General features: G+C 42.4%; 1 protein-coding gene across 5 annotated transcripts in view; it reads right to left on the bottom strand.

Moving 5' to 3' along the window:
* LOC117005020 (kinesin-like protein KIF2A) overlaps positions 1-24,585 on the bottom strand; it is a 126,000-nt gene that overhangs the window by 41,106 nt on the left and 60,309 nt on the right. For all 5 annotated transcript variants that reach the window (XM_033076236.1, XM_033076237.1, XM_033076239.1 and 2 more), the window contains exons 8-14: positions 20,155-20,209; positions 15,703-15,865; positions 9,529-9,619; positions 9,324-9,387; positions 8,840-8,931; positions 1,400-1,542; positions 512-716 (exon numbers count right to left, since the gene is read on the bottom strand). In XM_033076236.1, coding sequence (XP_032932127.1) covers positions 512-716; positions 1,400-1,542; positions 8,840-8,931; positions 9,324-9,387; positions 9,529-9,619; positions 15,703-15,865; positions 20,155-20,209 — 813 coding nt within the window. The remainder of the gene's footprint in view (positions 1-511; positions 717-1,399; positions 1,543-8,839; positions 8,932-9,323; positions 9,388-9,528; positions 9,620-15,702; positions 15,866-20,154; positions 20,210-24,585) is intronic.

Genomic DNA, 24,585 nt, shown 5'->3' with positions numbered 1-24,585 from the left:
TTTACCTTATTTCAGATACTCCTTCCCATCCCACTAGGGAAGGGGTGAGGGGATTGAGTGAGTAGCTGCATGGTACTTAGTTTCTAGCTGGGGTTAAACCACTACAAAAAGTATATATATATATTTAAAATCTTTTCTTAATTAAAAAAAAACCAACTGAGATCAGTAAGTATATTTCCAGCTAGTATTTCAGACGAAAAGTAAGTTATCTCTCCCCCCATTTTAGGTGTATATAAAAAAAAAGTGTTCAAATTCAACTACTACTGTGGATTTTGTTGGGTTTTTTTTAACTACATGAAAATTGATAGCACAATATTTTTGCAATGTTTCTACCTCATAATTATCAAGTGTTTTTACAGGTATTTAAAGGAAAAACAAGATTATATTTTACATGTAACATCAGTAGACAATGTAGAGAAGCAAAGCCTTCAAAAACACTCATTTCAATAGTCATTGCTATTATATGTAGAAGGTTTCATCTACTCAAAGGCAATGGAAACACTTCAGTTACCTTGAGTGCTAAAAGGCTCTTGTTAATTTCCGCACCTTCCAGTCGAGTCTGCCTATCTGCACTAGAAGTATCTGCTCCTCTTTCATTGCCAGCCAAATCAATCAGAGAAAATTTACCATGCAATTTCCCTTTCCTTCTGAGAATAATCTGAAACACTGCATGGCTTCGAGATGAGTGTGCATTTGCAGATGTCTGGCCGGATGTCCTTTAACAAAAGGAAAGAAAGGAAGGCCATATGAACAGGCAAAGGACCATGTATGTTAAACACATTACCCTCAGAACATTAGTTTTTTCAGGGCATAGTCCTATGTTTACCCATATAACTTGATGCACACAGTATAATTATACCTATTTTTCCAGTTCTTCAAATAGAAATGGAAGACTAGTAGCATTTTACTACTCTCTTAAAAGCAAGAATAAACAGATCTCCAAAGATTTCAGACTATCAGAGAGTTTATATGCAAAATGCCACATGTGGTACTTTTATCTAATCAGTCAGCAGTCTATCACAGGGCTAATTTTAAAAACAATAAAGCTGGATCTTAACAAAACCCCAACTTTTATACTTTTGTCACTACATATCAAGGCTTTTTAGAAATGAAGAATCTGGTAGTATTCCAAATTATAAATTATGTAAATTTAAGTCAGTAAACTGGTTATATAATGCATGCAATTCACATCCTGTAGAAAAATCAGTTCATATTTCTCTCTGGTTGAAAAACTCTAAACTATCTTTATTCAAAAGATAGGCAGATTCCTTACTTGTAGCCAACATTATCAAAAATACCACTGCATATTAAAAAGTCATCACTATGAAGAGACAAAAAAAAATCTTGTTGCAATTCTTTAATTTACAATAAAAAAACTGGTAAAAGCTATTGGAGATACCTGCAGCTGTTGCCTATTTCAATAAGCTTAAGAACATCTTCAACACATTTGACTTCCCGTTCCTGTAATCCCACCACCTGGACTTGCTGTTTGCCATCTTCTAACACTCTTAATTTTGTCTTCCTGTTCAACAAGTCAAAAACCTTGGGGAGGAGGGGAACATAACAGTTAAAGAGGAGCTTTAAAAGACATTTTTGCTTCAAATCTCATATCAAAATATGCAAAGCATTCCATGCACAATCCTGCTTGAGCAGGGAGGTTGGACCAGATGACCCACTATGGTCCCTTCAAACTTGTGATTGAAAGGGAAGTGTAATAAATTATTTGAAATAAAGTTTTTAGTACAAAAAGGAAAAAAGTATTTTATGTGACAAACTCACAATCTTGTTTGTGTTATAAGTGCATGACATATTATTGGTTTTTCGCAACTATTGGAATAAATGCTATATGTATAATGTTAAAATAGCTTTTCTGTATGAATATAAGTTCTTTTCTTCTAATAGCAAAAGTTAGACATAAGTTTTTTAGAGACAGTATGCTGAAACTACCTGCTTAGTTGAGATAACAGCCCGTGAACGTGTGATGGGGGCCCTGAAGTTGACACAACAATTATCAACGCTCACCAGCTGCAAAAGGCCAGGACCACCACCCAAATTAAAAGATGATACAAGAGGATTAAAACCACAAGCCATGAAACAAAAAGTAGTGGCCATGCTAAATAGTTCCCAGAAATTTTTACTATGCAAGAAAGACTATGAATGCGCAACAGGTTGATGTATTGTGAAGTGTATTTAAAAGGGCATTCCCTAAGCGACCATGTGCTATTGGTAGCTTGCCAAGCACCCGGCCATTTTAACCCTTTGCTTTATGTGTGTCTCCTATTGTCTTTTTATTAAACCTTTTAAATTTTACCAAGACAGTGAAACATGTTTTTCACAATTGGTGGCTCGTCTGGGATAAACACCTCGCCTCCAAGACCCCAGGGGTCCCAGAAAGGGGGGGCTTGCCCCTCCAGATTTCGACGACCTTGCTCCCCTTCCCCTGGTGCTGATTGGGGGTTTGCAGGTCGGACAACCCGAAGGACAAGAAAGAGACGGTAAAGCAAAAGGAAAAAGGAGAAAAGACTCCCTAAGACCATGGCAGTAGCCTCACAATAATAAGTGCACGAAGACCTAGACAAGAAAGAGGATTTGTAAGTATTGTTCAGAGGGGTGGATATGGGGGAGGGACGAGTGGTGTGTGTCTAAGACGTGAGCTGGTTACCCCAGACCTGCGAAGTGATTGAGGAGTTTCCGAGTGCTGCAGTTCTGAGGTGTCCCGAGGCACTCAGCGAGGAAACGAAGCAAAAGAAAAAGAGTGAAAGAATCCCCCCCGAGGTAATCAGGACTGGGTCCCGGGTGAAGGGTTGAAGACCCCTTAGAGGGAGCTGAGGGTTTCCTGGTACAATCCACTGGGAAACAGAAAGTAAGGGCCCCACAAAAAGCTGCCAGGTTGAAGGGAAATCCAAGAGCATCTGGGCTTTAAAAAGTTGCCAAGTTGAAGACCCCAAGAAACTTGGGCTTTAGAAAGCTGCCAAGTTGAGGGGAAATCCAAAAGCATCTGAGCTTTAAAAAGCTGCCAGGTTGAGGACCCCAAGAAACTTGAGCTTTAGAGGTTTTATACCCATAGGTAAATATTAACAACTGACTTAAAAAGTAAGAGGTACCTTATTTTTGTGTTTGTGTCTTGTTGTGAGTGGGGGAGGAGAGTGAGAAAAAGGAAATAAGGAAATAAAAACGAGTGTGAATGAATGAGAGTGAAAGTAGTATAGATTGTTGATCTTTATTTTTTAAGTGAGGTGAAATAACACTGTTGTGTGGGGAAAAAGGAGTATTATTCCAGTGTTGGAGAAGTGGGGAAAAAAAAAAAAAGGCCAGGGGTGAATAGATAAAATCCTGGAAAATGGGACAAAAAATAGTAAAATAGGCTCAGGAAAAAAAAAAAGGGGTAAAAGAGTACCAGCAGAGATACCTGGAGATAGCCTTCTGGGAGTTATGTTAGCTAATTGGGTTGCTGACCCTTATACGAGAGAAAAGGAAAAGTAAAGATGATCCAGTTTTGTATAGAATAGGCAAAACCGGAAATAAGATCCAACCATGTTCACTGGCCCAGATATGGCTCTTTTGAAGCTTGGATTTGCCAAGCTTTAAACAAATTTGTAAATTCAAAACAATCAGTTAACCCGGAAGAAAGAAAATATGCTGCATGCGGGATAAGGGAAAAAGAGCCACAGGGAGGAGAAGTTTATAAAATATCTGGAAAAAGAAAAAAAAAAGGAAAAAAAGAAACGGGGACCCTCTAGATATGTTGCCCCCTCCGTTCCCGCTTGCTCCCGCACCGTTCGAGGCTGTGCCACTCGCCCCAACCCCGGAGTATCCCCTTGCTCCAGCCCTGGAATTCCCGGCAGCGCCGGCCGCTCCTCCTGCTATGGCCCCACCCCAGCCACCACGCCAGCAGCGCCAGTGGCTCCACTCCCACCTGACTATCCCACAGCTGCCCCGGCTGCCCCGGTCCCGGCTGTCCCCGGCCCGGCTCCTCAGTCCGCGCTGGACATCACCTCTCCAAACCACGCGGCCGCCCGTGTCCCGGTCTGGTTTCCGCTGGAAGGCTCTGCCCCATCGGCGGTTCCGGTAGCAGTTCCCCCCTACACCCTCTCCCCATTATCGAAGGACTCAGGATTGCCGCCTCGACTGTCCAAGACGCCTCTTCTCTTAAAGGGGAAGCGCCATACCATCTAAAGCCTGTGATAACTTTAAAAGTGGGTCCCCAAAGGGAGGAATTAGAATTTGTGGTTGACTCAGGGGCAGAAAGAACCTGCCTATTAAAAATCCCAAAAGGCTGCAGTATAAGTAAAGACACTACACAAGTAACAGGAAAAAAAACAAAGAAAAGATTTCACAGTGTCTATCATTAAAGATGTAATAATTGAGGGGGAAACAAAAATTTGGCTGGGAGATGTCTTATTGGTTCCTGGGGCAGGCAGCAACATACTAGGGAGGGATTTACAGGTAAAGCTAGGAATAGGCAGGATACCAGAAGAAGGAAATGGTGGGGGGGGGGGGGGGGGGGGGGGGGGGCGGGTATTGAGCCCATAAGGGTCACAATTGAGAGAAAAGAATGTCCCATACGTGTACATCAGTACCCTATGTCCTTAGAAGGGCGAGAAGGCTTAAAGCCGGTGATAGATGGACTAATAAAGAATGGGACATTAGAACCTTGTATATCTCCTCATAATACCCCTATTCTGTCAGTAAAAAAGCCTGATGAGAAATATAGATTAGTACAAGACTTAAGGAAAGTTAACAAGAGAACTCAGACCCATTATCCTGTGGTACCTAACCCTTATACCCCTCTGAGTATAGTCCCACCCCAGCATCAGTGGTTTAGTGTAGTGGACCTCAAAGATGCTTTCTAGGCATGCCAATTAGCAGAAAAAAGCCGGGATATTTTTGCCTTTGAATGGAAAAGTCCTTTTCAGGTACTGCTGACAGCTGAAGCTGCTATCCGGACCAGGGAACGCAGGTGAATCCATGCCAGCAGAATCAAAAGACCTGTGGAAAAACCTAAAGAGTGAACTATAACATCTGAACCTAGTGACACCAAATTGACTCTTAAGCGAGGACCAATTGGTAATGAATTGGGAGGACCCAAATAACAACTTCCATCAATACCACACAGTATATCCTGTCTAACTCATTCTAAATAATGGACATATTCACTAGATTAAGTGTAAAGGTCGAAATTGTAGAAAAACTAATGTTGTAATACATACAATTAACAGTCTCATTATAGAAAATTCTAAATACCAAATCTTGTTCCTATCTAGATAAAAACTACGAACCACTGAAATAATAACTTTATTTTGTGGATGGGAGTTACTAATGCCTGTTGACTGGGAAATACCTGAGCTGAGGAAACAGTAGGAATCTACAGCTAAGGAGTGTCAAAAACAGCAAGTGACAAAGAAATAGAGGGCAAGACCGGATTGACCTCTGTATCTGCCACCGAGAAAATCCTAACACCTGCTGTGGGAGGCAACCCCATAGGCATGGGAGGTGGAGGTATAAGCCATACTGGACCTCTATTATTCCTTTTTCTGTCACTCAGTTTCTGCCTTTTCCCTGTTGGGAAGTTAGCAAGGCCATGCTACAGATGCTACCGGAAGCTGTACATGGAAAGACACCGAGGTTCTTTCCTTATTACACATACCCATGTCAACAGCCACTGTTATGATCCATCCAAATTAAGTATCTGTGAACAAAATGGTAAAAAATATTGGATTTCAGAAAACCTCGAAATAAGCAATAACAAATTGGAATGTCCAAAAGGAGAAAAATGGATTTGTTTCACATATATCAGACAGTAAGGCCCAAGATTTGGTAAAAGAACAATTGGTAAATATAAAAGAGAAAATAGCACCATAGCCTAAAATTGCACCAATTTCACTTCAAGATTTGCATGCAAGACTTGAAGAGAAACTTGAAAAGGAGATAGATATCTCGAGACTGGGAAAACCAATTTGTAGAGCTAAGAAAAAGTAAGAAGCTTAATGTAACCAATTGCTGGGTCTGTGGGGGAGCTCTGATGTCAGAAGACTAGCCATAGAAAGGCAGTAGCTTAGGTCCAATTGAACTCCGTAAGTAGAACCAGACAAATATCAAGGGGGGAAGGAGACCAGAAGGGTAGATTTTAAGTTCAACAGTGATAGGGGAAGAATGTCTCTGGCGCACTGGGAAAAACTTTCATAAGAAAGTAGGAAATACTCCTTGTAAAAGATATAAAGTAAGTAATGGAACACTGACCTGGTGGATCCCAGAGGAACCAACTCAGTATTGGAGCCAAGGAAAAACAAAAAGCGAAAATTGTAAATATGATAACAGAATTAGACTTTTTCAATGTAATGATACTGGCAAGAATCCTTACTATGGAATCCCAGAAATATCCAAATTCTGGGAAAATATAAATCAAGAGAAAAATAATTATTGGAAAGCACCTGATGACTTATTTTGGATATGTAAAAAAAAGAGCATATCCTAAACTCCCTTCTCATTGAAAAGGGAGTTGTACCCTGGGAATCATACAACCAGGATTTTTTCTTTTACCAAGACCAAAGGGAGACAAATTGGGAATACCAGTTTATGAGGACTTAAAGATAAACAAAAGGAAATTGATTGGAGAGTTTCAAAAATGGAGAGATGAAGAATGGCCCCCTGAATGCATCATTGAAACATATAAACCAGCCACCTGGGCATAAGATGGGAGCTGGGGATACCAAACCCCAAATTACATGTTAAAACACATTATAAGTCTCCAAGCAGTAGTAGAAATAATAACGAAGAAAACTGGTCGAGCAATGAAATTACTAACGAATCAACAAAGCCAAACAAGGGTTGCAGTGTATCAAAACAGACTGGCTTTAGATTATTTGTTAGCTGAAGAAGGAGGTGTGTGTGAAAAATTTAATATATCAAATTGTTGTTTAAAGATAGATGACAATGGGGAGGTTGTACTGAATATAGTCAATAATATCAGAAAAATAGCACATGTACCAGTACAAAAATAGAAATCAATGCTAAACAATAGCTAGTGGAATAATGTATTGGAAATAGAATAGTGGAAGAAGCTAGGCTTCTTCCTTTTATGTGCTACAGCTGGCTTGATCTTTCTTCCTTGTTTAATCTCCTGTTCACCAGCCTAGTTTAAGGCATGCAAGTTGTAACAATGCCTATAAACCCCAAATTAACTACATATGAAACAGCACAAAAAATCATGGTGTAAAAAAACAACAGTAAAAAAAAAACAAACCCTTGAAAGAAGCGAAAATGATTTATAAAAAAATAAAAAAATAATGGAGGCTAAAATGCAAGGAATATTGCTCAAGCCAAATGACGTATAAAAAGAAAGACGGGGGTGGGTGTTGTTATAAGTGCATGACATATTGTTGGCTTTTCACAACTATTGGACTAATGCTATATGTATAATGTTAAAATAGCTTTTCTATATGAATATACAGTAATTTCACGAATACAAGCCGCACGGACTATAAGCCGCATCTCTGGGTGTTGGCAAACATTTCATTCTTTGTCCATAAATAAGCCGCACCTGAGTATAAGCCGCTCTGTCGTTCGCAGCGAGGACCCGCATGCAACAAAGTTGCCAAATAGTAACAGAATCGCGGCAGGGCGGGGTTTACTGGTTCAGCTCAGGCTGTGCAGGCTCGGCCCGCTCGGGGCTGCTGACGGAGCCAGGTGGCCCAGCCCGGCACTGCCGCTCGGCGGGGCTGCTCGGGACCGGCCGCCGCCTCTGGGCTCGTTCGCCCTGACCCGGCGCTGCCCCGTGGTGGCAGGCAGGGACGGAGCCCCCCCCGCTCCCGTGGTGGTGGCGGCGGGTGGGGATGGAGTCTGCCTGCTCCTGCCACGGCAATGGCGGGGACAGGAGCCCCCCGCTTACCCCACGGGCAGCGGGGATGGCAGCACGGAGCCCCCGCCTCCTTCCCGAGCTGCGGCAATGGCGGTACGGGGCCCCTGCCTTCCCCCCGGGCCGCGGGGATGGCGGCATGGGGCCCCCCTGTCTCTCCCCCAGGTTGTGGCAGCGGAGGGAAGGAGAGAGCTCTTCCGCCTCTCTCCCCGCCCCCCGTGCTGCCTGCAGGGAGCCAGGCTCCACCCGCGGCGCAACAGTGTAACAATTTGCAACAATCGCGAAATGCCGACTTTTACTGGCAGGTGCTCGGCTCGGCACCCTGGCTGGCACTTCTGGGGTTGTAAATGTCATAAAATTATTCACATATTAGCCGCTCCTGCGTATTAGCCGCATTTCTGGTGTGGGAGCAAAATTTTGGTCAAAATGGTGCGGCTGGTATTCGTGAAATTACTTTAAGTTCTTTTCTTCTAATAGCAAAAGTTAGACATAAGTTTTTTAGAGATAGTATGCTGAAACTACCTGCCTAGTTGAGATAACAGCCCGTGAACGTGTGATGGGGACCCTGCAGCTGACACAACAATTATCAACACTCACCGGCTGCAAAAGGCCAGGACCACCATCCAAATTAAAAGATGATAAGAAGAGGATTAAAACCACAGGCCACAAAACACGGATGCTCTAAAAAGGTGGACCCAAGGAGTGATCATGCTAAATAGTTCCCAGAAATTTTTACTATGCAAGAAAGACTATGAATGCACAACAGGTTGATGTATTGTGAAGTGTATTTAAAGGGGCATTCCCAAAGCAACTGTGTGCTCTTGGCAGCTTGCCAAGCACCCGGTCATTTTAACCCTTTGCTTTATGTATGTCTCCTATTGTCTTTTTATTAAACCTTTTAAATTTTACCAAGACAGTGAAACGTGTTTTTCACATTTGTGAAAGAGAAATTCCACCTTCCTCAGAAAAAAATCAGGTACTTACCTTACCACTATAGATCTCAAAAAATGTTGCATATACTTGAAGTTCTAACTTGTTATAATTTGTCTTCCTTAGCATAATAAAGACATCTCTAGCTGTGAATACATATACAAAATAAAAAGAAATGTAGTTATGTATTTTTTAGTGAAGCCTCATTAATACATAGCAGTCTATTTTACAGCATCTCATTTTGCAAGTGTAACAGTCAATCTATTAAGAAACTGCAGTTTAAACTGCTACATTACATTGGAAGATGCAGAAGACTCAAAAATTGTAAACTCAATCATCATTTATATTTGTTACATTTCTAAGTTATCTATAAATATTTACCTTACTGTGTAAAAACCACACAACTAGTAACCAGTTTTTATGTTATCAATGCTCCACTGTAATGCAAAATATGTAGACCCTTATCTTTGTACAAGAGGAAGTAGAAATGTATTGACCTCAACTAATTTGCAAAAAGCCAACAGAACAATAGTCTCACCTGCAAGTGCATATATTCCTTTAGAACAATCTTGGTTCTTTCCTGAAAAGTCACCACCCATAGTCTAAATTAATAAACAAAAAAGACCAAAAATACACTATAAAGATCACAGAACTGTAACATATATTTGCTACTTATCAGAATTTATTGAAGCATATAATACACAAAAAGAAGCGTATTGCTGACATGTAGAGGAAATACTTACATGGGTTTTTCCACTGCCTGTTTGTCCATATGCAAAGCAAGTGGCCATTCCCCTTTCAAATATGGTCTCTACTAATGGTCGAGCTGTAAATCTTAAATTCAAAAAAGAACTGTATTTAAGAAATTAAATTACTTTTGAAAACCCACGCTACCACAAGGACACTATAAATTTTAATGCCAGAAGTGACAAAACAGGTTCTGAACTTTGAGAGGTCAAAGGACATCTCCACATTAATTCCTGAACTAAAGAGGTTACCAGCTCTAGGGCATTCAAATATCCCAAACAATTAGAGAAAAGCTACAAGGTCTTTCCCATTTATTTTACAAAAATTTTATTTTTCTTCAAACCCCAAGAAAAAGAATTTTCTTGTTTTAGTGATGCAACATGGCACAGTTTACTACATGGAGTTTGGAGCTCCCTAAAGAAGGTACCATTATAAGATGCACAAGTAAGACAGTGCAACAGTTAAATGCTTAGATTTTGTCAATACAAAAATCCACTATAGTTTTTGTTCTTGTGTAGTGGTTTTGATTTGTTAATTTGAGGTTTCTCGGCCAATCTACGAGTTTATATGGAGGGTTGTGCTGGTTTAGGATTAATTGGCACTTAGAAGAGGGCATCCACTGAAGTTTTCTCCCTGAGAACTTCCTCTGTGACTTGATAGGACCAATTGGAGGCTGGTTTGGTTGTTGACAACCTGGAAAACCAATTGGAGGATTTGGTCTGCCTCTGTGAATTCACATTTTGAAGCTAGCAAACCCCGGGAACAGCCCTTTTCTCTTCTGGCAGGAGTGCAGGTAACAGGACCCAGGCATGGCTCCACTGCATGGCCTGCGGGCCTGGCGAGGGGCAGGGCCGGGCCCACCCTTTCTGGGAAGCTGGCATGTCCTGGCAGGGAGGAGGGGTGATCGGCAGTGGGTGCCAGCTGAGCCCAGGGAGGCTGATTGAGGTCCTAGCCGTTCTCCCCCACGCCCCCTTTCCAGAGTAGCCACTGCCATTTCTGGCTTGGGCCAGCCCCTCCCATCTCGGCCTGAGTCTCCTGAGATCCTGGCACAGCTCCAGATGGCCTGGCCACAGCCTCTGCATTTCCCGTGTGAGATCTTAACTCTTTCAATGCTCAGATAAAACTTACAGACCTTCAATCCTCCCTTCAGTGAGAAGGAAAAAAGAACAGACAGAAGACATCAAGGTCAGTGAAGCAGGAGTCAGGTTCCAGATGGAAGGAGAATGAGGAGACACCGTGAATTTAGGCGGAAAATCCTTTTGTAAGCTATGAGGATGGACTATAATTCACTAAAGATTCCTATAAACCGTGGAGAAAGACATGGGAAGCTGGAGTGTTCAATTTGTAGATAATGGGCAAAGGTACCTGTGTTAAAGACCCTTTGCCCCGAGGGAAGAAGATCTCTGTTCCTAGAGATGGAGTATGAACAGAGAGAGATAAGATGAAGAGAACCTTTGTTTTTGAACAGCTCATCCTTAAAAGTAATATCCATGAGTTTGACATGGCCCATAAGCACAACTCTGGGAAGGCTGTGAAGATGGGAGGAGTTTCACGATTTCAGATTCCCGGGGCGTGAAGCCACAAGAGAACTGGTTTTTTCCCTCTTGTGGAAAAGTCCCTATAGCCTGACAAGGGGAGACACGTCTCCCTAGAGTAAACTGAAAAATATTATTTTTAAGTTGGTAACTGACTGAAGTGTTTCTGTATGTTGTTGTTAAGAAGGAGAAGAGGGTGTGGGAGAGGGGAGGTCTGGAGGTTTTATTCTGAAATCTATTATTCCTTTATGTTGTTAATAAGAGATTTCTTTACACCCTTTAAGTTTTAAGCCTGCCTTGCTTTTGCTCCTAATCCTATCTCACAGCAGAAAATTACTATATTGAAATTAGCGAATCTAAACCACTACACTAATTGGTGTTTCTGCCAGGTTCCGAACTGAAACCAGGACATGAGTCTAATGTAAATCAGTTTCCAAACTTAAGTTTAGAACACAAGTGGTCAAAACCACATTGCATGTCTTAATATTTTGAGAACACAGTTATGCTGAGACCAGGCTTAATAAAACGTCTACCCAGGCTCATCAGAATGGAAAAATTCAGTAATCACTTAAGCATTATTTGATGTGTCAAAAATATTTTCCAAAATATATGTTTTCTATTTTAGAAAATTTAATTTACTTAAATAAATGTACAGTAATTTCACGATTATAAGCTGCACCTGATTATAAGCCGCATGTCTGGGTGTCAGCAACGTTTAGGTCTCCGTCAATATATAAACCGCATCTGATTATAAGCCACACTTTCGTTCGCAGCCAACTTTCACAAAGTTGCCAATTAGTAACAGAATCGTGGGATCGCAGGGTTTACTGGCAGGTGCCGACCTTGGAAACATTATTTCCAAGCGAAAAAAGATACAGACAATAGCTGCAGCAGCATACCCTGCAAATTTTATTAACAAGCGGAAAAAGATACGAACAATAGTGTGGGCATTTTACAAGCATTTCCAATGAATCCGCATTGCCTTTAAATAGCCACTCAGTTGGGCAGCTGCACAGCCACGCGGGCGGGCGGGCGGGCGGGCAGCCACAAGGGCAGGAGGGGAGCCGGGAAGCTGCGTGGGCGGATGGGGAGCTGGGCAGCCGCGCGGGCAGGCGGGGAGCCGGGCAGGCAGGCAGCCGCGTGGGCAGGCGGGGAGCCACGCAGGCGGGGAGCTGGGTGGCCGGAGAGCCGGGCAACCATGCGGGCAGGCGGGCAGCTGGGGAGGGAGCCGCACAGCCGCACAAGATGGAAAACACCGAAAAAATACAGAGAACTATCACGGGCTTGGATCGGCGGTGCTGCCCCGCTGCCGGAGCCACGTGGACTCCGGCTCAGCTCAAGGTTGCTGCGGGCTCTCACTTCTGGGTTGGAAAATTTCTGAACATCGTTCATATATAAGCCGCTCTGGAGTACAAGCCGCACTTCCGGGTACAGACCAAAACTTTAGTCAAAATGGTGCGGCTTATAATAGTGAAATTACTGTAGCTATTACTCCTAATACAGCTGCTTATCACCATTACTTCCTGAAAAACTCCAAAAGCAAAAGGTAACCTTATGATGGTTACCTCCACCAGGTGATGGAGGAAAGACTCTCTATACTTTTTCCAGGTGTTTAGAAATAAAGTATGTTTAGTGACAGAAACAAGAATGATTGTTAACAGAAACACTGAGGTGTTACAACCTCCTTTCATTCCACTTTGGAACAAACACATCACTTACAAAAATAATATGACTAAGATTAAGCCATTCAGCAACCAAGGGTTATGAAAAAATTTACAGTAATTTCACGCATATAAGGTGCACCCTTTTGACTAAAATTTTGGTCCAAACCCGGAAGTGCGCCTTATACCCCGGAACACCTTATATATGGACAAAGTTTGGAAATTTGCCAACCTGGAAGTGCGAGCCCACAGCAGCCCCGAACCGAGCTGAGCCTGACCAGCCCCAAGCAGCAGCACCGAGCGGCGGCGGCGCCCGGCCCCACCAAGCGGCGGTGGCGGCCGGCCCCACCGAACGGCAGCAGCGCCCGACCCTGGCGGCAGCCCCGAGCAGGGCCAAGCCCGCCCGGCCCCGAGCCGAGCCAGTAAACCCTGCAATCGCCCGATTCCATTACTAAATCGTTACTTTGTTGCACACGGATCCTCGGTGCAAAAAAAAGTGCGTCTTATACGCCAGTGCACCTTATATATGGACAAAATTCGGAAAATTGCCGACACCCGGGAGTGCGTCTTATACTCCGGTGCGCCTTATACTCGTGAAATTACTGTAAGTTTAACCGAATGATCAGTTTTCATCCAAAATGTACCAGATGATTCCTGATCAAACATAGTCTTTTTTGCATCTTCCAATTATATACTATTTTTTTTGTTCTCAAGAAGATATTCCCAATCAGTTTCAGGAAACCTATCCACCTAAGAAGCACATTCCATTATCCCTGCTTAATTGCATTTGAATTTATTAATTTTACTGATTTGTAAAAAGTTTACTTGATTATATGTGTTTTAAAATAAGGCTAAATACAAACATGTCTAGAAAATTTTTGTAAATCGCTATACAACTCCAAATGGTACCATGTCAAAACAGTCAAAGTTTCCTTCTAGTAGAACCTTTATTTGCAGTCTTGATCATTCAGAAATATAAACTCTGATTCTCTTTTAAAATTCAAAAGGCTTTTAAGTTTTTTAATACTAAAAAAAATCTTGCAACTCAGTGTTGCAGCTCATGGATTCAAAAATACTTAAAATACAGCTTAAGTAAAGTAATAATAAGAAAATAAAGAGTAGTACATTTCTTCAGAACGTTTTTCAGTAGAGAAATATGAGTAATTTTAGCATATTGAAGAAAACTGAAGTAACTTGTCATATTTCTTTTTTCCCCCATTGTGACCCTGGTAGTTCTGGTTAGAGCAGAACTTGATACCTATCTTCTTTGCAATTGTGCTACTACAGGAGGCCTTGAAGTAATTATCCTTCATATAATAATCATTATTGTGCCATATGAGGGAGGAAAACAAAAGCCTGCACTGCTATACAGGCTAGAGATTTATTGTTTCAGTATGAATACAAACATCTTTCAATATTTTCTCATATTGCTAATAATTTATTATGCAAATAATTAAAATTTTGCTGAAGAAACTCAGTACAAAAACATAATAACATTATATGTCAAAAACATCCCTCACATTTAAACACTATGCTCACAAAGACAACATGAAGGAGGGAGATTACAGGAACTGGTTGTTAATGGGGAGGAAAACTATTGCAAGAGGCTGTAAGGAAAAGGCTAGACAGAAAAGCAAAGCTTGAGACAAAGGAAGGATATGGGGTGTAGGCCCCTTTGAGCCCTTCTGAGAAATGTCTCAAACACTCATAATGAAGCAACTGGAAACAGCCAGGTGTTCCATGATATATGTGTCCAAGGGATTTCCATGGGCATGATGGCCTGCTAATGGGGTAACAAGTTATCAGGTAAAGGCTATCTCTCTCCTCCAGCCTCCAGTGTTGTTTTACTGCATCTCTAGCCAAGTATTCTTGAATATGTCAGGTTCCTCCCCCTCTTGTGTTGGAAAGTCATAAGGGATACTGACTCTCTACCCAATAAGTGGGCAGGGAATGTCAGGAAGTGACCTCTCAGCTATAAGCCAGAAGTTCGAGCAGTGCCAAGACAGATGAATGGGAAAGGCCAAAGCTCAACTGCTCCTCTATGTGAAGATGTTATCTCTGTGTTACAGAGGCACACCTCACTAGCTAGATCACTCTCCCTCAGCTCTTTGCTATCAAGAAAGTAAAGATGCTACTAATAGACAATCATTAGAGACACAAATTTCCAAGGGCACAGCTTTGTTGAAGTTTTTTCATTAGTATAAACTAACAGACTAAAGTTTTTACTTTTGCTACGCTTCTCCTTTTACTTCTATCAAGCGTAAGACACAAGTTTTCATTTTCAAGGTCTTTTAATAATTCTCTTATTCACCGACAGGATGTTAGCATCTAACATCAGTCAGAATATGATGCCAACTTTGACTTCCTAATTGTTGGATTAAAATCAAGAATTAAGATAATTCTGTCCCTACTCCTTAAGGCTATGAGAAGCACTTTCTAAACATAAGGAAAATTATCTTAGTCAAATTCCTTTCTAATATCAATATTCTTTGCAAAAATATTCACAATATTTAGACTACGTAACAAGATTATGACCTGTTATGGTGTCTAATCTTTCCTGCTTCTGTATCTAATCCATTAAGCAACTTGTACAAGGTAAACAGTTACTTCTAAACAAGTTTTTTAAAGTGTTATGTGCATTATTCTGTTTCAACTGTGGAAGTGAAACAGAAGAATAAAGGAGAAAAATGAAGATCCAAATACCATGGGATCTCTCTCTCTGTGCCCTTTCCCCACCCTCTCCTGATTTGTTTGCCTCCTGAGGAGGAGCCTGGAAAAGTCTTGGAGGAGAACTGAGAGCAGGATTCAGGATAAACAGAGCTAAACCAAAAGTAAACAGGCAAAAGAATGGAGTTAGCAACATACATATCTGATAACAGAGAGAATAGATGTCCATGACCAAGGTAAGCCCACAGTTATTGACATCAAAGATATATGAGAAAAAATATTCCCAAATATCCCCATATACACATACCTGTAAACCATTTCATTAGGAGCCATGTCATCAAAGGCATAATCAAAACGAAAAGTTTGGTTTTCTAGGTACCTTGTTAAATCCACCTTTTGTTTTGGTTCATGTACCATCACAACATCTTTACTAGGAATTGTTATTACATCAAGGTCTTTCATTAAAGTTTCTATAAAATAAATGAAATATATATATTTAAGTAGCAACACATCACTATTTTTTACATATTTTCATTGTTTACAGTCTTATAATGTCTCAGATAACACAGCTCCTCCAAGTAACAACACTGCAATTAACTTGGGCTTCTGATACCTAGATACTAATCTGCTAAGAGATTTCATTTTTGAAGTCTAGTTGTCCTATCTTAACAGATGCTAGAAGGTAAAGAAAGGTTGTACAAAGTTGATTAGAAAAACTAAGATAATTAATGATAGCACTATCATTATAGCTTCATTTTAAAATTCTGTCTTTTTATTTTTCCTAAATCCCTAAAGTTATTGTCATATCTTCACTACTTTCAAAAAGAAAACAAATTGTTTTAATTCTACATGCTTTCATATTTGTATTCCTCCTGGAATTTCAAGTCTTTAATATAGAATTTCCCTAAAGTAAAATGTTTTCTTTAAATGATCTTGTAAGCAGAAAAAGCTGAACATGCTAAAGATGTTTCCTATCACTAGGAATGAACAAAAGCCATCTAGATGCAATTTTAGTAGTGAGTCTTCGGGTTATAATTACTAGATAGCACTGCAATTTATTGCTAATTGTTGTATGAGATATGACTCAGAAAAATAGAGAACCCAGCAATCCATGAAATGCACAAAAATAACGATCCTTTCTGTGTACAGTCAGGATCACTGATGTGTCCTACTTGCATTTCTATGTAAAATTTCTTAAGGCATGAAGTTCAAGAATTTGATGTAGCTCTATACAATCAAATAGACATCTTTTCATCAGTTAAAATGCTAATTAAACAGCACAATCATTACTATTGCATGAGATTATGCACCAACAGGAATATACATACAAGTCACTATGTATTCAATTTTTCAACTGTACTGCAATAAAATGAAATGCAATTATTCTGCAGCAATCACAGAGAATAAATAAGAAATAATGGTGAAAAGATCTATATGAAGGTAATTTTTTTTCGAAAAAACTTTAGTTAAAGCAGTCAAAAACTGTTTTTTCTTAAACAATTGTTTTAAATATATGCCACTGAAATAAATCTTAAAATGTCAGTCTGAAAACCTATGTCCTGCAAAGTCAATCGACAAAATGATTGGTGCTGAGAACAGCTAAATATTTTGGTGATAATTCTGTGTTTGTGAGACTACCTGAAATTGATTTATACACTTGATTTCTAGTAATTTACTTGAACATCCTACAGCATTTCAAAATACAGAACATGAAAGGGGAAAGAATATTTTTGACATGCTATTGCAATAATAAAGGAAAAACTATTTATATTTTTCTCTTCAGGGTATTACAAACTAGCATCTTCTATTTATTTATAGAATTTTATATAATTTTAAAATGCAGCAAGAGAAATGTTGTTTCTTATGAACTTTCAAAATTAAAGTGAATGTTCCCAGAATACGGCATTATGTGGGTACACGATTATCTCTATGGTTCCTCCCCAGCATAGATTATTTCATTAATACCTTTTTATTATGGGTTATTCTTAAAAATGCAAAATAACTTTAGTGCAAACCTCATTTTTACTTAGACACTCATCTTCCTAACAACAACTCAGAACTATTTTTAATAGGTCCAAACCACTAATATCCAAGATATTTGCACAGAATCAGGTCCCACTTCTGAACCCTAATTTATGCCTCATACCAACTTGCTGGCAATTATTGTATTTTTACTTTCTCCACCTTCAGTGCAGGTTGAAGGTATAATTCCCCCAATGTATCATATTTCTTAGTTATATTTTATTAAAGATAGCCTCCAATGCTAAAACAGAAATTTAACTTTTACCAGATTTGTATATTGAATGCCCTTATGACATAGGTTGTGAAAAATAGTTTCAATCAGTTTTTGAGATTATGCCTTCCTTTCAGTTAAAAAAAAAAAATACAGGGAATAAGAAAACAATAAAAGTAATAAACCAAAAAGGGAGGGGAAGCAGCAACATGGAGGGGAAAAAAGACAAAAGAAAACTAACTATATACTAACATCAATATGTTTTCCCTTCCTATATACAGTAATTTCATGAATACAAGCCGCACGGACTATAAGCCGCATCTCTGGGTGTTGGCAAACATTTCGTTCTTTGTCCATAAATAAGCTGCACCTGAGTATAAGCTGCTCTGTCATTCGCAGTGAGGACCCGCATGCAACAAAGTTGCCAAATAGTAACAGAATTGCGGCATGGCGGGGTTTACTGGCTCGGTTTGGGCTGTGCAGGCTCGGCCCGCTCGGGGCTGCCGACGGAGCCAGGTGGCCCAGCTCTGTGGGGCCGCTTGGGGCCGGTCGCCGCTGCCACTGGGCTCGCTCGCCCCGGCCCGGCGCTGCCCCGTGGTGGCAGGCAGGGACGGAGCCTGCTGGCACCCGCGGCAGCGGCGGCGGGGGGGAGGGAGCCTGCCTGCTCCTGCCGCAGCAGGCGGGGGCAGGAACCCCCCGCTTACCCCATGGACCACGGGTATGGCAGCACGGAGCCCCCCGCCTTCCCCCCAGACCGCGGGGATGGCAGCACGGAGCCCCCCCATCTCTCCCCCGGGCTGCGGGAGAGGAGGGAAGGAGGGATTTCCCCCGCCTCTCCCCCCGCCCCCCCCGTGCTGCCTGCAGGGAGCCAGCTCCACCTGCGGCGCAACAGAGTAACAATTTGTAACAATCGCGAAATGCCAGCTTTTACTGGCAGGTTGCTTGACTCGGCACCTCGGTTTCCACTTCCAGGGTTGGAAATTTCAGAAAATTATTCACATATTAGCCGCTCCTGAGTGTTAGCCGCATTTCCGGTGTGGGAGCAAAATTTTCGTCAAAATGGTGTGGCTTGTATTCGTGAAATTACTGTAATTCTCCCATGTTCCTCTGGATATCCTCCAGATAACTCTCAATGTGTAGTTGACAGTACAAAAATAATAAATGCATCCCATGTTGTTTCAGAGTGATGTTCTTTGAGTCCTTAAGCTAAAAAAAAAAAACAAAGAGAAGGAAAGAAACATCTTTCAAAATGAAAATCAGCTTACTTTAGTGTTGGATTCATACAGACTTCAATCCAGATGTATTTGCAATTCTTAATTTCCCATGAAAGTAAAAAACTTTATAATAGAAAGATTGGGATTTAACTGGAGTTGAAAACCTAAATGGTTTGTTTTCTTTTTTTGGAGGGGGAGGAAATTAGGACTCCAGTCTGATCACCAGGCAGTAAGAAAAAAAGTTGTAAAGCAAATCATACATGAAAAGAAGTCATTAAGGAGTGATTCCAGTACCTAAAAATAATTGTTTAGTGCCATTTCATATGCCCTAAGGTATCCTGCCCAGTCCTGAGCAGCAATTCCAGGAGGTACATGTCTCCAGTTTCTCTATAACCTGTTAGCCCTGCGAGGATATCTTGGACACCCCTGAGCACCTTACACATCAGAAGACACCAACATTTAGGCACCTGAATTGTAACCCTGATTTCTGATTCAAGACTTGAAAGTAAAAATGTACACGTATAACAAAAAAGTGTAGGAAAGTTTTCATTGAGTAGCTCACTGATCAGGAGATCAGTTTAAGATAGTTTAAAAGAATGGTGACCCAAACCCAATATAAAAATAATGAAGAAATTACAGTAGAATTAATTCCTAGATCAACTAAATGCATCCTAGATGGCCTTGGGAAATAATTACACTCCATAAAATGGTGAAAGTTAAACTACAGTAATTTCACGACTATAAGGTGCACCCTTTTGACTAAAATATTGGTCCAAACCCGGAAGTGCGCCTTATATATGGACAAAGTTCAGAAATTTGCCAAGCCAGAAGTGGGAGCTGCGAGTCACAGGGGGAGCCGGCAGGGCCACAACCGGTGGGTGCAGGCAGAGACGCGGGGCCGTGGTTGTCGGGTGGAGGTGGGGCCGCGGTGCCGCAGAAGCCAGGTGGAGGCGGGTCCGCAGTGCTGCGGCAGCCAGGTGGAGAGGGGGCCACGGGGCCGCGGCAGCTGGGAGGAGGCGGGGCCGCAGCCAGCAACCATGTGGGGGGGAACCGGTGGCAGATCCTTGCTGCAAAAAAAAGTGCGCCTTATAGTCCGGTGCGCCTTATAGTCGTAAAATTACTGTACTTTTATCCCTGTCTTTATTCAGATTATGATAAACTTATAAATTTTCTGGATACCTCATACATATTGTCCAGTATAAGAGAATTTTGCCTTTGATCAGTATTTCTAGATGTCTTTAATATAAATAATATTAATATCAGAAGCAGCTTTTTCAGAGAAAAAATTCTGCAGAATCTTAAATGGCCATACCTTTTTTATTGAGTGGTCGTTTTCGTACACAAACACATATCCTATGCTCATCAATCTACAAAGGAAACAATCTTTCAGTGAAATATACCCTCGTTCCAGTTATACAGTATTTTACTTCTATTCTTGAATAACAATATTATTTAAACAAATATAAATTTACAAGACAGTGAGTCATCTGAATGTGTAAAAGCCCCTTGTGTCTGCACAGTAACCTAGAACCCAAAAGGGAGAATCATACATTAATAAAACTCCCTGCTAACAGTGATCTGATCCTTCAGAGTACCAGGTATGTCTTGGAACACAGCAAGCAAATCCAGATGTAACAGTGTAGATATGCTATTGACAGAAATTGTCACAATATCTTTGATCATGCCCACGTAGAATTCTCAGTATTGAGGGGTACAGAAGAGGTAAAAAGCAGAATCAGGACCCTAAACCTCAGAAAGGCAAACTTTCAGTGCTAGCGTATGGGATCCCTTGGGAAACTGTTCTCAGAAGTAAAGGAGCAAATGAGAGTTGGGAGATATTTAAAAGACATTTTTTCAGAGGGTGTGAGAGCTCTCAATCCTGTAATATATGTTGTTATAATTCGTGTTTATGTATAAAAGAGTTGTATAAAATAAATAAAGTAAAAGAACTTTTCAGCCACTGCCACCGCACCTAGAGCCCTAGACAAAGGCTGTAATTAGCATATCAACAGACCTAGCCCTTCGATCTCTCGACAGGACGGGAAATGATCATCGATAAAGGACTTGTCAAGTACCACATATCAGACAGCCAATCACCTCTGCTGGTTCCCGTAAGCGAGAAACAGCACTCCCAAGGAAAATTACACATCAATAAGGAGCAGACACAGCCTTCATCAGCACTCAGGAAGGACCTTTGTCCAGGGCAGCACCAGAAAAAGGATTTAATCTAAATATGAGAATCGGCAGCAGAAACAAAGGAAACTCTCGCCTCAGGCCAGAAAAACTGTATAAAAGCTGGGCTCCCCAGGATGACGGTGTGAACACAGGGGGATCTGATAGAGGTCAGATGAGCGTGTCTGTCCACCCAGCACCAATCCCCGGCTCGGTACTGTTGTTTTCGCTTGTGGTTTCCCAAGACCATATTTTCGGTCGCAAAAATAAAGCCTGTTGTTTTACTATTTAATTCGGCTTGATTTGGTTATTATCTATAACAATCCCAACATGCAAGAAGTTAGGCAGGGGATGCAGGAGGCCAGTTTGGCTAGGTCAAGACCTCTTAGCCAAACTAAAACACAAAACCAAAATGCATATGCAGTGGAGGCAGAGAGACATCCTGGGGAGATTAGAGGGATATGGCCTGGGATTGCATGGAGGGGATCAGGAAAATCAAGGCACAGTTGGAGTTGAACTTGGCTATGGACATGAAAAATAAGAAGAAGGGTTTCTTCATTCACATAGGACAAGAAAGGAAGATGAAAGAAACTGCATATCTCCCCCCCAAAGAGCAAAACAGGAGACCTGGCTACTTGAGCCATAGAGAAAGTTTAGGTACTCAATGAGTTTTTTGCCTTGGTCTTAACTGCCAAGTGGTCCAGTCACACTGCCCAACTCACAAAATCCAAAGACAGGGACAGAAAATTAAGCCCCACCCACCGTAGATCAGGTTTGAGACCATCTAAGGAACCTGAAGGTGTGCAGTTCCCTGGGACCTGAGGGAACTGCCTGAGGAAGTGGTGCTGGAGGTTAGGATTTTTCCTTTTTTTTTTCTTTCCCATAGGGAATTTTTCTCCCATTTGTTGCTAAGAGACAATAACTACCAATATGTAAGAGAACCAAGGATGTGGTTGGGAGGAAAAGGGTGCAGTTGGCTACTCTCTTACCTGGGGGGTTTTCTCTTGGGAAGGGCAGTTATACCCCTAGATTTTGGCTGGGGGGTGAGGGGCTGGGTTCAGCTCCTTTGGGTCTCTCGCTCTTGGCATCAGAGGAGGACAGTTGAGCTGTTGCTTACCGTGGGGAGAATCCACTGCGGAGCCCAACCCTGTACTGCTTCTTCCTTACTGTGGGTGAGCCTTTGTTCGTAAGAGCAGTCGTTGTGCTGGGACTTTATTAACACCCGATCTGACTGGAAAGGACCCTCACCATCTACTCGGGTGCCTCAGGGGAAAACCCAGGACCCCAAGCCCCTTTCCCCTCTGCAGGAGCCTCTTCCGACTGCGTAGGGGAGCCCGGCTGCCACTGTCCAGCCCCACCGTTTTTTCTGCCACTGCTCCTGGTTCTTCACTACACTGTAACCAGCACACTGTGTCTGCTGGGACACCCCACGACTCCTGCTACAGTTGCAGAGTTTTTGTTACATTTTGTTTGCCGTTGCAGAGTCTGCTTATCCCTGCTGTTCCAGTTTGCTGCTTCCAAGGTTCCTGATACAGCTCATTTCACTATCTAGAGTGGCACCGGGACTGTCTGTCCCCTCCCCACATGAGTTTGTAAAGGAAGTCCTTTTCCATCTCTTCTGCCAGCTATGTCCGTCATTACCCAGTGAGAGGCAGCTGAGCTCGTGCCACAGCGCCCCTTGCACCCGCGGGGGAATCATTGCATCTGCTCTGCCCAGCCGGGAGCCACCAGTGCCCCTGATGTCTGTGACCGTAACTACACCAAAGGGGAAGTTGCCTGACAGCCGAGAGAAGGCTGTTACCAGGTTTCTGGTTTTGTTTGTTGTTGCTGACATAGTTGTTGTTTGTTTTCCTTGTTATACATAAATATACTAGTAAGGAACTGTTATTCCTTTTCCCATATCTTTGCCTGACAGCCCCTTAATTTCAAAGTTATAATAATTCAGCAGGAAGGGGGTCATATTTTCCATTTCAAGGGAGGTTTCTGCCTTCCTTGGCAAACACCTGTCTTTCAAACCAAGACAAGTGGTTTAGCCATTATCCATCATATTTGAGAAATCATGGCAGTCAGGTGAAGTTCCCATGACTGGAAAAGGGGAAACATAACCTCGACATTCAAAAAGGGAAATAAGGAAGACCAGAGAACTACAGACAGTGTCACCTCAGTGCCCTGCCAAGGCAGGGTCACCCAGAGCAAGTTACACAGGAACATGTCCAGGTGGGTTTTTAATGTCTCCAGAGAGGGAGACTCCATGCCCTCCCTGGGTAGCCTGTTCCAGTGTTCTGCCACCCTCACTGTATAAAAGTTCTTCATGATGAGGTAAAATTTCTGCATTTTAGTTTATGGTCATTGTTCCTCATCCTGTCACTGGGCATCAGTGAAAAAAATCTGGCGCCTTTCTCTTGAAACTTGCCTTTGAGATAATTACAGTAATTTCACGATTATAAGCCGCACCATTTTGACTAAAATTTTGCTCCCACCCCAGAAATGCAGCTTACACTCAGGAGCGGCTAATATGTGAAAAATTTTCTGAAATTTCCAACCCCGGAAGTGCAGTCGAGGTGCTGAGCCGAGCACCTGCCAGTAAAACCCAGGATTTCACGATTGTTACAAATTGGTTACTCTGTTGAGCGGCGGGTGGGGCCGGCTCAGTGCCGGCAGTGCGGGGGGGGAGAAGGGAGGCAGGGGCTCCCTCCTTTGGGCAGCGCAGCCCAGGGGAGAGGCGGGGGGCTCCGTACTGCCATCCCTGCAGCTCGGGGGGGGAGGCGAGGGCTCCCGCCCCCACCTGCCACCGCAGGAGCAGGCAGGCTCCATCCCCTCCTGCCACCACGGGGCAGCGCTGGGCTGGGGCGAACAAGCCCGGCAGCAGCAGTGGCCGGCCCCGAGTGGCCCCGTCAAGCGGCCCCGCCAAGCTGGGCCACCCGGCCCCGTTGGCAGCCCCAAGTGGGCCGAGCCCGCATGGCCCGAGCCGAGCCAGTAAACCCTGCCATCCCGCGATTCTGTTACTATTTGGCAACTTTGTTGCACGCCGGTCCTTGCTGCAAATGACAGAGCGGCTTATAATCAGGTGCGGCTTATGTATGGACAAAGAATTAAATGTTGCCGACACCCAGAGATGCAGTTTATAGTCCGTGTGGCTTGTAACTGTGAAATTACTGTATATGCATTAATGAGATCCCCACTCAGTCTTCTCTACACTAAACAGGTCCAGCTCCCACACTCTCTCCTTATAAGAGAGATGCTACAGTTCCCTCATCGTCTTTGTGGCCTCCACTGGACCCTGTGCCTGACAAACTTGGTGGCCTCTACAATAGTGTTACAACATTGGTAGATGAGGAAAGTGACTATTGTCATCTACCTGGACTAGTATAAAGCATTTGACACTATCCTGCACAACATTGCAGTCTCTAAACTGGAGAGACATGGATTTGACAGATGGACGGCTTGGTGGATAAGGAATTGACTGGACAGTTGCACTCAAAGATTCAACAATCAATGGCTCAATGTCCAAGTGGAGACCAGTGATGAGTCGTGTTCCTCAGGGGTTGGTATTGGAACCAGCGCTACTTAA

This window comes from Catharus ustulatus, chromosome W (assembly GCF_009819885.2).
Source record: "Catharus ustulatus isolate bCatUst1 chromosome W, bCatUst1.pri.v2, whole genome shotgun sequence".
In the NCBI taxonomy this organism is placed as follows: Eukaryota; Metazoa; Chordata; class Aves; order Passeriformes; family Turdidae; genus Catharus; species Catharus ustulatus.
The sequence above is the reverse complement of the archived record's forward strand: the minus strand, read 5'-3'. Positions and strand labels throughout refer to the sequence as shown.